At 33.4% G+C, this 18,310-nt stretch overlaps 2 protein-coding genes across 2 annotated transcripts; both read left to right on the forward strand.

Annotated features, from left to right (window-relative positions):
* Window positions 1-6,909: 6,909 nt before the first annotated feature.
* On the forward strand, window positions 6,910-10,118 carry LOC123224138 (pre-mRNA-splicing factor 18). Its single transcript, XM_044647690.1, has 2 exons — window positions 6,910-7,838; window positions 9,536-10,118. Exons 1-2 carry the CDS (start codon window positions 7,005-7,007, stop codon window positions 9,932-9,934), a joined length of 1,233 nt encoding a protein of 410 aa, XP_044503625.1. The 5' UTR covers window positions 6,910-7,004; the 3' UTR covers window positions 9,935-10,118.
* Window positions 10,119-11,859: 1,741 nt separating this feature from the next.
* Window positions 11,860-12,704, forward strand: LOC123222379 (photosystem I reaction center subunit II, chloroplastic-like). Its single transcript, XM_044645108.1, has one exon. The coding sequence runs from the start codon at window positions 11,959-11,961 to the stop codon at window positions 12,586-12,588; it is 630 nt and encodes a 209-aa protein (XP_044501043.1). The 5' UTR covers window positions 11,860-11,958; the 3' UTR covers window positions 12,589-12,704.
* The last annotated feature ends 5,606 nt before the right edge of the window (window positions 12,705-18,310 follow it).

An 18,310-nucleotide genomic window follows, 5' to 3' on the forward strand; every position in this document is an offset into this window, starting at 1 on the left:
CAATACTGGTGTTATTGCATATGCAAGTGAACGAAGGGCATATCAGAAGTCTAAACATATTCAATAAAAGTATCACATTTTGAGAGAATTTGTTGGAATTAGAGAAATATTGATTTAGAAAACATTATCAATAGATAATGTTACTGATCCATTGACTAAGGCGATGACACTGAAACAGTTGAACCATCATCTTGAAAAGATAAGTATGAGATACAATAACGAATAACTCTAGTGCAAGTGAAAGTTTTGTTAGTATATGCCCTATGAACCATTCATGTTATCAGTTCCAGGGTATTTCATCTTGTATATATGTAATTATAATTTATTAATAAAAGAAAATGTTATTTTGTTCATATACATAAATTGTTTCCTTTATCGGTTTAAATATAAAGTATGTATATGAACTGTCTAGATAATTCATGTAATTAATAAAACATAATTATCAAATTGTTTCCTATGCACATGATATCAATTGGACAATAATATCATACTATAGGCACACTTAATGCCTTCTCTGAATATCATAAAATAATATTAGTATAGGTGACAATAATAGTCATGTCATTAGGGCATTAGTGTAGACTGACAGTTACTGAACTATTTTTCAAATGTGACCAATTACAATAAGTCACATGGTCATTGCAACGTAGTCAATAGCTTATCGTATGATTGTACTAGTGTATGGAGTAATTCCTTGACTTGAGATATCATAGTTGGATTCGATATAGATATATACGGGTCATGTGATTTATAAATACGAACTAGTCATGTTTCGTAAGATAAAACGAGTTAGTCATACATTATTCATATATAGAGACGAATGATGATCAAAAGGGGATTCTTTGACTTAGAGTTATTGGATTCGGAATATCCACTAAATTAAGAAATATTCAATTTTTGGTTTTTGCATGACATCAAGAAATATTAAAAAAAATTTTAGCCAAAGTATAATGTAAGTCATAAGAAGGATGCTCATGATAACATGTTTTGAATATATCGATTATTGTTTCAAAGAAGTATCAAGACTAGGGTTTTGACCAATCATGAACTCGTACTTGATCATGATTTGAAAACAGAAGGATTGTGTACGATCAAAAAATAGGTTTGATGGATTGTGTTTTTATTATGGTTTTGGGACAATGACACATAGCTAGATGTTTGCTATAGTTTTAAAGTTTATAAACATATCTTTAGATCATTTGAAAAAAGCTCATGACTACATTATGGTGAACCTAAATAGTCACACTGATAAACCAAGTTGTTAGAAAGATAAAAATTTGATTATCTAAGGATGACTAGTACTTACCAAAGGTAATAAATATAAAGTGTTATATGAACGTGAAAGTAACATTTTAAGAGTCAAGATATTCATGAGATAGAATTAGGGTGGCTAATGTATATATAAGATATACATGCATGACAATAATGTAAATAAAGAACTTTACAAGGTGTCATGCAAGAATTAAGAATTTGCTAATTAAGTCCCCTAATATAAAAAGGCAAAGTTAGTTCAATTTTGATAACATGAACTAATTTTATTCAAAAAGCCTTATCTCACTACATTCTCTCTCTACGTCTCAACCAAAAGCACTTTGAGCTTGGTTTGGCATAGTTTTTAGAGGCATCACGAGTGAATGCTCAATTCCATCATCTACTTCAAAGAAAATAGCTTGAAGAAAGTATAATTCCTACATTAATTTCATATTTTCTTTGTATTCTTGTTTTCACCAAACATGAATGTGTTTTTCCATCATCATCTTAATCTTAATTTTTATGTGATTGGATATATCGAGATTTATATGGAGATTATGGTGGATCAATAAAAGATTTATTACTCTGGAGCATTGAAGATGATATCTTGAATGAGAACACTAAAAGACATCGATGACCACTCGAATTTATGGTCATAGCGGGATTGATCGAGGTCCAGTCCAAGTCATTTAGTCATTGATCTGTATTAGTTTATATCAAGAAGTTATTAAGATAGACACGTATCTATGTTTTGCCTTGAAAGATATCAATTGACAATGGGATTGTATTATACGTAACTGTGAAGTTAACAAAGCTTAGAGTTATTCACTAATACTTTATCAATCGGGAGACCATAATGCCTTATTAGAGGCCAATCTTAATTTGTATCTATATTTGACCTGAATGTGGATATTACCAGTATAGTTCACACATATTTAGGAGTTGATTTGAACTCTTAAGGTATTGGATTATTTGTTGGTAATCTTGGGGTATTTGAATAGAGGGGAAACTGTCAGTGGACTAGGCTTGTCTAATAGGATCGAAGAAGCCCAGTTTGGTTTTTTCCTTAACTATGAATGCCTATTCTATTCATGATGACACAGATTAGGATAAAATTTTATACAAGTTTCATCTAAATTCACACTCAAAATTTAGATAAATCACGAATCGTAAAGGAACTACTAAGATAAACACTTTTGTATGTCTTAACCTCGTGAGATATCAGTTAACAAAAGAATTGAATTACATATAACCGTGACATTATAAAAACTTAAGAGATGTTTGCTAACATTCTATCGTCTGGGTAGTCATGATGTTTTACTAAAAGACTATCTTGGTCTATGTCTAGATTCAATTTGAATTCAAATACTATTAGCTTGATAGAGAGCTTATGGGTTACATGAGTTAAATCAAATTCAAAGGTGTGAATTATTTGTTGACAATCTTGGTGTTTAGGGTTAAGAGAGATTCCATATGGATTGACAGTCTTGATGTTTACAACCAAGAGAGAGATTACGTATGGACTAGGTTTGCCTATTAAGGTTGATAAAATCTAGTTGACCATGCTTTGACCAAGTGAACAACCATGCACCTTAATGTGCCAGTTGTGCACTTGGTGGGATGGTATCGACCAAGCACATGCATGATGCCAACCAGAACCATGAAGAAAAACTATGTTGGTTGGCATACACATGTGGTGCCAGTCATGTAAGCTTTTCGCTATGTTGACTGGCACACACATTTGATGCCAACCGTGCAAGTGTTTTTCAATGCATATCAAATATGCATACATATACCAATCGTGCATGTGTGTACATTGATGAGTGTTGTGCTTGATTGAAATTCTAGCCATACTGGGACACCTACACATATAAATTAGAGTGTGATTTTCAGGGATAAAGAACACATAAATGAAAACCCTAGCCACTTTGTCTTCTTTCTCTCCTTCCTGTCAGCACAAGTCCATCCAGCCGAAGAGCCCTAGTAGCCTTTTCGATTGGATTTCCTCTTTTTATGTTCAGACTCTGTGTAGATACCAAGGCGTCGACTCATGAGGGTTAGATAACGCACTGTCTCAAGCCATATGAAGTTCAAAGAAGCCATCAACGCAGGTATAAAATCTAAACACCCTATGAGTGTTTTTGTAAGTTTTGTGAATTTTATGTTTAAAATAAATATCCTGGTTGGGGTTTTCAAGATTAATTTAATTTTTATTTTTTATTTTTTTGTGCGGCCAGTTATCGGTGCCTTGAAAATATCCTACATTGCAATAATCAAATTAAGTACAGAGTATTGTCAAGCATGGGGGCATGGATTCTAGCAATTACAATCTCTATAGTAGCTTCAAAAAGCCCTTTTTAGTGTTGGTGATAGAGTAATTGACCTGTATAAGACATTTTTAGTATTAAAAACTGTAAATATACTTATACATGGGGGTGATTAGATCTGAGCCAAGCATTGGGTTAAAAAACCATCAAAGGTACAATTTTAACTTCATGTACTTATTTATTTATTATATGAAAAACTTAATCAATTAACCAAACTGTTTGCTTTCTTAAAGATTGTCGTTGAAATTGAGATGGACCTATTTGACCCTTAAACAACCACACATTTGGGGATAATGGAATGTTCTCATACAGGTTCATTTCAAACTTATCATATGATTTATACAAATGTAGTAATTTTAAAGTTGGTGTGTTAAAGTAATTTGTGCTTCTCATAATCATAAACGGAAGGTTCCTAGATGAATTTAATCTAAATTTTATTGATGCAGCCTGCAGGTTTACATTTCTTTTTAGTATTTAATCTTTCTAATATAATTTCAGTCACGCTCTTCCTTGGTGAGCTAATTTAATATTATTGCTGCTTTTCTTTGTGAATCTTTCAGGATAACACACTATATTCGACAGTGTCCAGACTGATAAAGATGATAGGTGTGTGTTTTCATAGATTTATTTATTTTTCTTTTTGAGTCCTTGATTTACTACAATTAGTTACACTTTATGGCAGAAAAAATGTCACTTCGGTGTTTAATAGAATTGCATTCACTGTAGGAGTGATTTTATATGCTCAATAGAGTACCGAAGTTGAATACTATCAGTTACTTTGTTGTTTCATTGTATTGAAACTCCATATCACTTTGACTAGCTTTTTACATTTGACAGTGTTTATAAGGCCAAACGACTATTTCCCACCCAAGGTTTAGCGTTTTCTCAAAAGTCCCCCCTTTAACTATGGAAACACCAAACACCCACCCATGACCGGTTAGATTTAACGAAACCCTAACGGCTGAAAATTTTATCTTCTTTTGCCCCCCTAAACTTTAAAAACTGAAATTTTTCCCCCGCCTAAGTTTTAAAAAATGGCAGTTTCACCCTAGGGTTTGGTTTTAAAATCTCCGGCGACCTCTCCGGCTCCGTTGCCGACGGCCGCTCCCTCCCGAAGCAACCTCTCCTTCCGACGATCTCTTTCCTCCCATTTGGAGGTCCGATCGACACCCGGAGACGCCGTGGGAGACGAAGAACTTCGTCAGACGAAGTTCTTCGTCTGGGAAGATGAAGAACTTCGTCTTCCCGACGAAGTTCTTCGTCTCCCACGGCGTCTCCGGGCGTCGATCGGACCTCCAAATGGGAGGAAAGAGATCGTGGGAAGGAGAGGTTGCTTCGGGAGGGAGCGGCCGTCAGCAACGTCGCCGGAGAGGTCGCCAGAGATTTCAAAACCAAACCCTAGGGTGAAACTGTGATTTTTTAAAACTTAGGGTGGGGGAAAATTTTAGTTTTTAAAGTTTAGGGAGATAAAATTAGATTCTATTTTAGTTTATTTTTAATATTATATCAAAAATGATGATTTTACCCCTATCACCGTTAGGGTTTGGTTAAATCTAACCGGCCATGGGTGGGTGTTTGGTGTTTTCATAGTTAAAGGGGGGACTTTTGAGAAAACGCTAAACCTTGGGTGGGAAATAGTCGTTTGGCCTTGTTTATAAAGCTTTGACATGATTTGGGTGTTATGGTTGCTTTTTATTTGGTAATTATTTATGCAACTGAGTGTCCGAGATTATTTGGGTGATCTAAATTTTTAACATGAGTTTGGTTTCATATATTCCACATAACTTAATGGCTGAAAGTTAAGAATGTAATTACAGGATATATTGCACATTTTGGCACCAATGTGGCATCATTTTTCATGTACTGAGCATTATTTATATCCTTGTATTTCTTGATAGATTATTGAAGAAGCTCACAGATTTTGTAGGATGAAAGAAAAGCAACGAATCACTGAGATTGGTTGATGATCAATACATTTTCACAAACTTATTTTCAGATGTACATTAGTTTTTGAACTTGTGCAAATTGTGTAGGGCAAAAATTTGCTGGACCTTGTATTTATTGTTGTATTGAATGTGGAATCCAGAACAAACCTTGAAAGTAAATTGAAACAAAAAAAAGAGAGAGAGCCAAATATAAAAAATTGATAATCGAATCAAAAAAAAAATTAGAACATGAAATGTGAACCCAAGCCTAAAATGCGAGCACTAAGCCGACCTAGATAAGTGAGTCAAACATGAGAATCCTAAGTTGAGTTAAACACATTCATTTAGAGTAGAACCAAATAATCTTGGGCTAGCTCAAGCTAAGTTCAGGATCAATTACACTATTCCAAATATGTCCAAATTGATCTTGAACTTCATAGCCATTGAGCGAGTCGATCACTAGTGGCCATTTCGTCAGGCTTATTGAGCCTGTAGCCGAAGCTTAGGCTTGCCCTCTATAAAACAAGCCAAAATTCAAGTTGAATTATGTTCTAGCTCAATTCTGCCAAAATCTAGCTTTAACAATAAAGAATGATAACAATGAAAAACACCAGTAATGGAGAATGGAGGAGAAGTGAAACCAATAATACAATCAATGGAGAAGATAGATAGTTAAGAAAATGAAGTATTTAATTTGATAAGTTTTTGGTCGTAACAGAGTTGGAAAATCATGATGAAAGTTTGAACACTAGGAAACTAGTAATGAAAATTCAATTTATATATGGAACTATTTTCGTCAAGCCAAAAAAACTAATGGTTAGATAGGTATAAAAGTGGAACATCATGTTATTTTTTTTGTATAAACCCCTTGAAAAAATGATATTTTAGTATTCTTTATTTTTATCCAATACCAATCTAACTTCAGTAATTTCTATAGTAATCTGGCGATCAGATTCCATTGAGCAACCTGACAAATTGAAATCTTAGGATAGAAATGCAGTTTTTCAAAATTTAATCATAAGAAAAATTATTAATTTTTTAAACTAAATAGAAAAAATGATATAAATTTTTAGAGTTTTAAGGTTTAGTAGTAAAATAACGATTTTACCCTATATTTAACAGAAAATTCTAACAGAAGTTAGTTTATGTATAGGTTTTTGGGTTTTTGAATTATTGTAAATATGTTTTTGAAATTTAGCTAAAACTTGGTGAGAAATGGTCCTTTGGCCTTATAAAAAAACAAAAAAACACCTTAAACTCCAACGCAACTATGGTAGAAGTTTGTTACCAAAAAGAAAAACACCGGTAAAAGTTGGGCTTAGTTAGGCATTTTGGGCCAAGTAATCTGAGGAGGCTCAAACCCAACACCTGATTTCCCCGACTTGGCTCCCTCCGTAAAATAAAAAGGTTTCAATATCCATTTATCGTCAAGCAGTCTCTCCCGATCTTCAACAATTAGAAGTTTCGAAACTGGAAACCCACAATTAAATCAAACCCTAAGATGGATCTCCTCCAACAAGAACTCCTGAAGAAACGCCAGTCTCTAGTCGAAGACACCGGCGGAAAACGTTTCTTCAAGCGCTCCGAAATCGAGCAGAAACAAATCCAAAAGCTACGCGAAGAGGAAAAACGTGAACAAGAAGCCAAACTCCTCCGCCAAAAAGCCGCCACCTCCACTCCTAACGCCGCTGCAACTAAGTCCAACAATCTCTCCACCTCCACGATCACCTCCTCAACCAATACGACGACCTCAGCGGCTACCACTTCCAAATCCCTGACCAACGAGCAAAACATCGATAACCTCGTTTTGCCGAAACAAGAAGTCATTCGGAGGCTACGGTTACTGAAACAACCGATCACCCTCTTCGGAGAAGACGACAACGCACGGCTCGAGCGGTTGAAATACGTTTTAAAAGCTGGACTCTTTGAGGTGGATAGTGACATGACTGAAGGACAAACAAACGATTTCCTACGTGATATTGTGGAGTTAAGAAAGCGCCAGAAGACTGGGATTTTGAGCGAGAGGAAGAGGAAAGATAGGGAAGAGGGGAAAGAGGATGGAGAAGGAGGTGGAGATGAGGAGTTGAGTGGTGATGGCGGTTCGAGTGGGGTTGATATGGATAAAGATTTGAAGAGAATGAAAACTAATTTTGATGAGCTGTGTGAGGAGGATAAGATTCTTGTGTTTTTTAAGAGGTTGTTGAATGAGTGGAATCAGGAGTTGGATGAAATGCCTGATGCTGAGAAAAGGACAGCTAAAGGGAAGTCTATGGTGGCTACTTTCAAGCAATGCGCGAGGTACTTGAATCCTTTGTTCAAGTTTTGCAGAAAGAAGGTATGTGTGTTAATGGCAATATTTTATTTGAACTCGCTTTGTTGTACTCCTTATGATATTGTTATTATTGGTAAATCTTTACATTGTAGAATAGCTTAGTGTTGGTGAACTGCGCAAGGTATCAAATCTTGGACGTGGATTGTTAAATTTTTTTGAGATAGTTCTATACTTAGACATTCATTACCATATCATTTTTGGGTTAAATTTTTTAAGCTGTATTAGTGGACCTTTTCTTAGATAATGGTATAAACTTATAGGAGCCTTGGGTGAATCTGCTTGCCAGGAAATGTGTTATGCGTCCTTGTGGAAAGAAGTTGTTGCCCTCTTGTCTGTTGCTTAGATCATGATATATGCCTGCCATGTTTAACGTTGGTTCTGACTTGATTCATACATGCACTTAGTGAGCCTTATTTCAAGTAAACTCTAATTTGAATGAGGATCTAACATCCCAAGAACTAGATCCTGGCAACCTTATTATTTGCAGCTTTCCAGACCTGTTAAAACAATCAATTCTTGGTTTGGAGTTTACAAGTTATGCCTAATTTTTTCCCTGCTATTTCTTATTATCAATCTCTTGAAGTTTCTCATCAGTTAATTTTGACTTGTAATGATTAACACTTCTATTCTTAAATGCTGATGCACATAATATATTGCGGCCCGTTGGTCCAATGATACTCAGTATACAGGGTACCTGAATGTTTAGTTGCAAAATTTTTTGTCTGTCTCTTGATGATCTTAGTTTTTTTTTATTATGTGATTCAATCCACTGCAATTATTTGTTGAAGAAATTGCATGTTAAAGCCTGGTGTTTGGGTGTTTATAAATGACTTTCAATCAGCACTTTGAGCAGAGACGATTATTTGATATTTTCCTTTCAAAGCCTTGCTTACCCAAAACTTGATTTTTAAGGTAGACTATTGAGGTCAAAAGTAGCCAATACTGAAAACCTGCATCAAAGTTTAAGAGTTCTCTCTCTGGCTGCTTAATCAGTAGTTCCAAATCAAGTTCCTTGGTATAAGACTTGGTGGATTACTTCCCTTGCATATAAAATAACCTGCCAGTGATTGTTTTGTTGACTTTGTTTCAAGTTTTTAGAAAGTTGCTGTTGAATTTATTGTAGTTTAATTTATAGATATAGGCCTATTTAATGTAATGAAGTATGTCATTGTGTTTGTTTGTGTGGTGTTATTTACCACTTAAACAAACAGAATGACAAATGAAGTGGTAATATATATCACCTCATCTATTTTCCCTATCGTAGTATGATGTAAATCTATGAGAATGTCACTTGGATTTTAGACATACATTCTGGGTTTGATAATTTGCTGTGAGCCTTTGGTTGAATGTACCAAATCATTAAGATGAAGAGAAGGATAGACAATGGGTACTCCTTAAGAAATTTTTATATCCAACAAGCTGACTAGCTTTACGGGTGCTCATTGACGTAACCTAAGCCACACTCAGATTTGACATTCCTTTGTACTGATAGGGATCAGTATTTTGAATTTTACTTTCTTATTATGGGTTGATCTTGTCTAAAAAGGAGCCATCAATTTCCTCTTAAATATTTCTGATTCGATACCATGTAGTATACAACTGTTGCATTGTTCCCCTTTTCCCTTTTTCATTCCTGATACTGATAATAATATACATAAAATTGGATCTATATAAAACATTCGTTCAATGCTTATATACAGGTTCTTCCAGATGACATCCGTCAAGCATTAATGATTGTGGTTGATTGCTGCTTGAAGCGGGACTACCTAGCTGCAATGGACCATTACATTAAGCTGGCAATTGGAAATGCACCGTGGCCTATTGGTGTGACCATGGTTGGTATCCATGAACGTTCAGCCCGTGAGAAAATTTACACCAACAGTGTGGCCCATATCATGAATGATGAGACAACTCGCAAGTACCTCCAATCAGTGAAGAGATTGATGACTTTTTGTCAACGGCGCTACCCAACAATGCCTTCAAAAGCAGTTGAATTCAACAGCCTGGCTAATGGCAGTGACTTACAGTCTCTACTGGCAGAAGGAGTTCAACAACCCTCGGGGGAAAGGTTGCAAATAATGCCCGCCCCAAGGGACTAGGCATTAATCATGTAATAATCTTTATATTTCTTCCTAACACAATCAACTGTCTCCATTTCGGCATGAATGATAAATCTATATCGATTTGACCCTGTGTTATTATTGTTTCATTCTCAGCTCGAGTAGAAACTATTTTGTAACAAACGAGCGGCTTGATGAAATCGTTGTGAACTTTACAGCAAAATATTTGTAGCAATATTGTGATAACTGTAAGCAGCAAGATTACGGAGCTCATTAAAGAACTAAAAAATATATAATCTATTTAAAAAGCTATAGATTTTCACTTGCAGCATTATATCAATTGGTTTGCAATCTAGGGTACAAATCTGGAAGCCATTTTCTTGCCGTTTTGCAGTTGAATCTTATCTTTAAAAAATGATGACTAAGGAAACGGTCTGATTCACTAGTTTCATTTCTCTGCAAGAAGACAAAAAAGAAAAGGCTCTATTATTATTATTCTAAGAGGGAAAAGGAATATTTCCCACCCATTTTTTAGCCCTATCTCTAACGCATATCTATGCTTGATGAAAAATCCAAACACCCCCCTAAAGTTTAATCTGTTTGCACCCACCCACATATTTTTTGTTAGATTAAGGGGTAAATTCGTTATTTCATCAATAATATTAAATAATTAAAATTTTATCTCATTTTTCTCCCTTTAATTTCAAAAACTAACATTTGTCCCCTGAATTAAGTTTTGAAAAATTCACTTTTCCCCTTTGAAATGCAGTCACTTTTTCTGACGACGGTGGAGAAGATTTCATCCAGAGGTCAACCACCTTTAGACGACAATGAGTTTGGACGACGATCGTCGTCCAAATCTAGATGATGAGTGTCGTCTAGATCTTTGGACGACGAATCGTCGTCCATTCTGGACGATAAGCGTCGTTCAGAGAATAGACAACGAGGGTTGTCCAAAATGGAAGCGACGAGCGTCGTCAGTCGTCTAGTGAAGCTCAACGAGCATCGTCCATTTTCTAAACGACGCTCGTCACTCTCCCTCCAGCCACGTCATCGTCGGTGGGCGGAGAGAAAGTGAAAAAAAAAAATAGGGATTTGGGAGGTGAAAGTCACTTTTCAAAGTTCAAGGATGGGGCTAAAAGTTAAATTTTAAAATCGGAGGGGAAAAATGCGATAAAATTATATAACTGAAATATAAACAGTAAAATGACGGTTTTACCTCTCTATTTAACAAAAAACTTAACAGCGGTTTAAAGATGAGTGGGTGTTTGAACTTTTCATCAAACATGGGTATACTTTTTAGATAAGGGCAAAAAATGGGTGGAAAATAGTCATTTTTCCTATTCTAACAGGCAAATGGGTGAACATACTTTAGTTCTCACAGTAAAATTAAGTTGAATTATTTAAAAATTATAATTTGATTTATTTTTATTTATATAATAATTTAATTTAAATTAAAAAATTTTAAAAAGTAATTTTTAATTTAAATTATAATTTAAACGATTTTTAAATCAAATTAAATTATAAACTGTATTTTTATAAAAATATATATATATTATATAACTATATTTAGTATAATTTTTTAATAAATAACTAAAAATATAATTTATTTTTTTATATTTATTTTTTTCATATGTATATATATATATATTTTATATGTTTATTGTATATATTAAAAAATTATAATTTTATTAGTTTTATTAAATAATATATATTTAAAAATAAATAATTTTAATTGACATAACCAACTTAAACTATGTTTTTTTAATTTAGTTTATAACGTGAATTATTTAAAAAAAATTTTAAAATTAATTTACTTTGAAAAACTTTTATTCCTCGTCCAATTAGACCGTAGATGCCTATAAAAGGTAAAACATTTGCCTGGGTAACACCAAATATCAAAATCAAGCACCTTATTGGTCCAAGCGATATCACCTTATCTAATTATCCAAACCCGAACGCCACCACCCACCCAAATTCCCCACCACTTCTTTCAATAATCCCAACTTCAATTTTCTTGAACATCATCTTCCTAGCCCATTTTCAACATTACATTCTTCATCATGGCAACTCAAGCCGGCCTCTTTACCCCCACAATCGCTACCCCGAAAACAAGCAAGCTTCCACTGATCCCATGGAAACCGGCCTCATCATTTTCATTCAGCACTCCCAAACCTCTCACTCTGTCCGCATCTAAGAGAACCATCAGAGCCGCAGCCGCAGAAGGAGCCCCAGCAGCACCCACAAAGGAGGCTCCGGTGGGATTCACCCCACCGGAACTGGACCCAAACACCCCATCTCCGATCTTTGGAGGAAGTACAGGAGGGTTGTTGAGAAAGGCCCAAGTTGAAGAATTCTATGTTATCACATGGGAATCACCAAAAGAACAAATCTTTGAGATGCCCACCGGAGGAGCGGCGATAATGAGAGAAGGACCGAACTTGTTAAAGTTGGCGAGGAAAGAACAGTGCTTGGCTCTTGGGACGAGATTGAGATCCAAGTATAAGATCAAGTACCAGTTTTACAGGGTGTTCCCGAATGGTGAGGTGCAATATCTCCACCCGAAAGATGGAGTTTATCCGGAGAAGGTGAACCCTGGACGTCAAGGGGTGGGGCTAAATTACAGATCGATTGGGAAGAATGTCAGCCCCATTGAGGTTAAGTTTACTGGAAAACAAGTTTATGATTTGTGAGAATTCAGAGAATGGTTATTGAGATTGTGATGTAATGTTGTTTATTTGATTGTAGAGTGCCCTGCTATTTTCAGCGTTACCTTTATGAGATTTTATAATCATATGTGTTGGAAACATTTGAACTGGCAAAAATTATATTTTGTAAATTCTCTAAACATAAATTTGGTGTATCCGAGCTCGAGTTTATGACGAAACCCATCTGAATATAGCACAAGGAGTTAACGTGAGCCATTTCCACGACCCACTTTACTCGAGTACTGTAATCTTTGGAAGATAGAAAGTCGTTGTTTTATTGTGCATTTTTGGTTTTGGGAGAAGAGAAGAGAAGAAAGATTTTTGCTTTCTGTAAAAACGTTAATCATTCGGGGAGGCAGTTTTTGGACATAATTGTAATAGTCCAACTACCTCCCAATTGCTTCTCAATTGTTTTTTGACAGTTTCTTTTGTCTTCAAGTCATGTTGACCCGTTATAGGTGAATCTAAACCCAATACTTTTGTTTACACATAACGGATGATCTGAACCAAATATTTATCCATAAAAATCTCATACGACAATATGTTCCATACTTAAAAATGTGTCGTGCAACCTCACAAGCAACTTGTAGTTGAAAGTTAAATATTATGTATCTATTAGAAACAACATAACCGTTTCAACTTAAATAAAACATAATAAAGTGTTCAACTCGCAGTACCCTAGATTTACTCAATAACACTAGCTTCCTTTAATACTTTATTTATCATTGTATTATTTTCTTATATATTTATGATCAAGTCCATTCTCTCATATAAGTAATATGCTCAGTCGGCTAATGGACATACGTAATATATAAGTTTTTCTCTTCTATTTGAAATTATCAATTTAAACTTAACTGTTTTTCTAGTTATGTTTCATAGACCGAATCGTGTATGGTCATAGGTGTTAAGCTAAGATAACAATACTAAAAATAAACATTGAACAACAGTAAAAAGTCAAAGGATACTAACGTGAGATAAACCTCATAAAGTCTCACACAGCAAGGAAGCAAAGATTCATCCTCTCATTACTTTAATTGGTTGTCTTATGCACGCATGATATGAATCATATATTACAGTGTGTATTCTCCACAAATATCATTACTTTAACACTGTATAGATCTTAGTTCAATTGTTATGCCTAACATCTAACTAGAGTACTTAGTCATTTTCTTACTTTTAGGTATTTATTCATATTCAGAACTTATATTTGATATTCACAAGTTATTTAGACGTGAGAAATTCAAATCGATCATTTTCTAGTGTATATATCCATAACCTCATTTTGATAGATCATCAATGTGGCATTTTCACTTCGATAAATCTTTTCTCGAGAAATTTTTCTCTCATTGGCATGCTCTTTCAGCGCCACTTTTCTAAAGAATAATGTCTCATCTTTGCTTACTCTCTCAGTGCTAAAGATGATTGCTCATGGGAATGAGTTAATCTCTAACTTATGTGACATTATAATTATGTTGAGCTAAAAACGATGTGTATACAGTGAAAACCCAAGAATTTCGGGATGCAAATTCAAATACAAAATAAACTTGAATTCATGGTTTTTGACATTGTGTCACCAGTATAATGTATAAGCTCAACAACTTATTAATCACAACATTCGAAATTTAAGAGATTTAACATGTGTAAGATATACATTTCTTGGAAATGAAGTCTTTTAAAACATTGTATCTAGTGTCAATATGTTCAGTTATCCTATAAAACTCGAGATCTTTTATAAAAGCTATCGCTTCTTAATTATTTCAATAGACAACTATTGTTCCAACAATTTTGTCTTGTTTACCTAGATTCACGAAGAATCTTTTTAACTAAATAGTTAAAAACGGTATGTATATATTAAGCCATAATTTGTCTTGCACAACCACTAAATAAACTATATATTTGGCCTTCATTGTGAATAAGGGTATGTATGTCTATTTATTATTGCTTCAAGATATAGATCCTATTGGAGTAAGAAAAAACATAGCTAGAATTTGATTTGCGTTGGTTTAAATTACCTCCCCAATTGGCATCTCAATAGCCAATTAAACGCAAATTTGATCCTTAATCATATAAACAATAATCTATAGAGTTTTTTTAAATATATCAATATCCTCTAGACCACCTTTCAGTGCTCTTTTCAATATTGACTTATATCAACTAACCAGCTCGACAATAAAAACGAATGTTTAGGTATGTATGTATTATAACATATATAATATATCATATGACATTTGAATAAGTAGCTATTGACATTTATGTGCATTCATATTGAGTCTTAAGACTTATCTCTCGACTCAATAATTCAACATTTGACATAGGAGTATTAATGGGTTCGTAGTTTACCACATTGAAATGTTTTAGAATCTTTTGAATATTATGCTCTTGCAACAAAGTCAAAAGTTTCTTTGAGTAATCCCTTTGGATTTTAATTTCTAATTTGTAATATATTTACCCACATCTTTTAGGTTAAAAACATGGATAACCATCATTTGATGATCATTACTTAGTTCAGATCATTTCCAACTATCTACACATCATCATACACAAAGATAAAATTGTAAATTTGTCATCAGACATTGTCACATAGAAATAGTGATTTTTATTAATCATCTTAAAGTCATAAGATATTAATGTCTCATGAAATCTCAAGTATCACTATTTAGATGACAGTTTTAGGTCATAAAATGTTTTTGAAGCTTGCACACTTTGCACTTTAGAGCTATAACAACAAGATCTATATGATATTTCATGTAGATTTTTTGTCAAGTTCTCTATTAAAAAAAGTTATCTTGACATTCATCTTATGCAATTCTAAATCCAAATGTATTACTACAGTTAGAATCAAACAGATTGAAATAAATCTTATAAATGCAAAAATGTTCTTCTTTACAATCTATATTTGCTAATTGGGTATAGTTATTCGCCATAAGGCAAATTGTATCTATTTATTGAGCAAACCACTTTACGATTCATTCAGGGAATTCATTTGTTCTCAACTGTATTCCAACTTAGTGGTGAGTCAACCAAAACTCCAAACTTTGGTTTGTATCTATGTATTTCATCTCTTTTTCCAATGTTTTTTGACATTTTTCCTTATCAAAAGATGAGACAACTTTTTTTATGGTTTAGGTTTTTTATCATCTTGGGGAGTAGTTATATGAAAATTCTCATTTTTAATTTAAAACATCACTAGAGTGTTTTCATATGCGTATTCCTACACAATTGAGAATCATTGCTCTTACTATCCAAAATAGATTAAAGCTTAATCTCAATGTTTCTACTAAGTTTAGATGGATGAAGTAAGCAATTTAAGATCATTGCTCTCATTATCTGAAATAGATAGGAGTTCAATTGCATTTGCTCTTATTATTTAGAATAAGTATAGGTATTATCTCTTAAGACTTAACTAATGCTAGTTAAGATGTACATATCCTCATTTTTCTCTCATCTCATACAGATGAAACCTTTTCAATATCATCCCTATTAGGAAAAATATTCTCTATAAATATAGTATCTTTTGTCACAGTTTTAGTTAATCTTCCAACAGAATCTTCCTTAATGAACATATACTTTTTAGAGTGTTCAATGTATCTTATAAAGATACAATCCTTTCTTCTTGGTCTCAGTTGTTGAAACTCATGGAAAATTATGGATAAACATTGCTAACTACTAAAGTTGCAATCTTTTAATTCAGGTTTTTTATTTGTCCATAACTCATAGCAAGTGGAAGTAATTGATTTAGTAGACACTCAGTTAAGTATATAGGTAATAATTAATGTTATATCATCACAAAGTGATGTTGATGTTTTGCCTATGCCATTATTGACCTAACTAATTCCTTTAGAGTTCAATTACTCTTCTCTACTATACCATTTTGTAGTGGAGTTTTTGGAATTATTAGTTGTCATATTATTCCTTTTTCATTATTTAGTTCCTTAAACTTTTCAAATAAATACTCAATACTTCAGTTAGTTCTTAAAGCTCTTATCTGTTTTGTCTGATTGATTCTTAACCTCAATTACATATAGTGTCTAAAAGAGTCTATTGCTTTTCACTTATAGGAGATCAAATAGACAAGACTGAATTGAGCATAACCATTAACACAAGTAATGAAATATGAGACACTTTTCAAAGTTTATATTTATAGGAACATATATACTTAAGTGTATAAATTGCAAATGAAGTTAAACTTTTACAGCTTTGTCAAATGGTTTTCTGGTAGTTGTTCTAACTGCACAATGCTTACACATAGACAATTCTATTTATGCGAAAATTTATAATAAACTTGCATGGGCCAATTTATTCAATCCATTTTGGCCAATATATCTTAATCTAGCATGTCATATATTTGCATTCACATCTGTACATATAGAAGAAACAAATAATAAAAAACTAACATTATTATAATAAAGGGTGACAAACACCATATAACTATTCAACAACAAATCAAATCTTAGTTTGACAAAACACTCAAAGAAATTCATATTATATTCTAGTTTAAGAAGAATAAGTAGTTTGACCAACATTCATCGAATATTTGGAACGCACTAGATTTCATGTAGGTATTAGATTCGACCACCTTGTAAAACTTATTTGCTCATGTCTATCCCTCTTACTTTAACCCTTATGTTGTTTTCTACATAAATCCAACTCATCTTCTTCAAAATTAGATAGAAATACACTAAAGCTTTTCTATCATGAGCTATGAGCTACTTGATTAGTGGTTTTTGAGTCTATAATACACATAAGATTATACTAAGCTAATATCACAGTATTGGAAACTAAAGTTTCATCACTTTATGTATAGTGAGACAATATCATTTGCAGCTCCATTCATTCATGGGTGAAATAACTCTTGTTGCTTCTATTGCAACAATTCATCTTATCCTTGTTTCTTATTCCAGTACATTTACACTCTCTCATTTCAATTCCTTGTTCTTGTTCTTTGAACATTATATGACCTTTTTCCTCTTCTCAGACTTAAGTTACTTACTTTTAACCATATATGACTATTGGGACTTGACTTTGAAATGTATGCATGAATACTTGGTCCTACTACCTCAAGGGCATTTATTCTCTAGTCCAATGTGGTGAGAATTATCAACTAAAGTCCTTATATTCTCACTATGGGTCATATATACCTTCATACGCTCATACTTTTAGGAAGAGATCATTCAACTACATGAACCCATTGATCATTTGTTAGGTTGTGTCTAGTTGACTTTAGTTTCATAATCATATTTGACATTCTATCAAATTTAATGATCAACTACCTTTATTTGGAGATTGTAATTTCTCTAAACTTTTCTATCAAAAATGTACTTATATCATCTATAATTGAGCAGTACTGGTACTCGTATACTAGATTATTATTCATGGAATTAGTTAAGATATCACACAACGTGACTCTTGCTTCTTACATGCTTGATGTGCATCTATATCACATTTATGTAATGCACCATTCGGGTTTCTATTCCTTAATCAACTATAACTCTATTATAACCTGATTTATGACCTCAAAAGCCTTTTACTCATCTAGAATATTGTGCATTTTGAAATATCACACATTGTAATTAGCCCTATTTAGTATCATTCTCATTCAAATCAACAACCATGTTCTATGTTGCCATGGTTAATTACATCATAGAGACATATATCAGACATAACTCAATCAATGCAACCAAATACATATCAATTATTACAATTGCGT

This window comes from Mangifera indica, chromosome 8 (genome assembly GCF_011075055.1).
Source record: "Mangifera indica cultivar Alphonso chromosome 8, CATAS_Mindica_2.1, whole genome shotgun sequence".
Classification (NCBI taxonomy): Eukaryota; Viridiplantae; Streptophyta; class Magnoliopsida; order Sapindales; family Anacardiaceae; genus Mangifera; species Mangifera indica.

Bases quoted from the DNA above. Each gene is read 5' to 3' on its own strand.
- LOC123224138 (XM_044647690.1), top strand. From the start codon at position 7,005: ATGGATCTCCTCCAACAAGAACTCCTGAAGAAACGCCAGTCTCTAGTC. The intron at 7,839-9,535 runs GTATGTGTGTTA...GCTTATATACAG, and splicing joins TCAAGTTTTGCAGAAAGAAG to GTTCTTCCAGATGACATCCG.
- LOC123222379 (XM_044645108.1), top strand. From the start codon at position 11,959: ATGGCAACTCAAGCCGGCCTCTTTACCCCCACAATCGCTACCCCGAAA.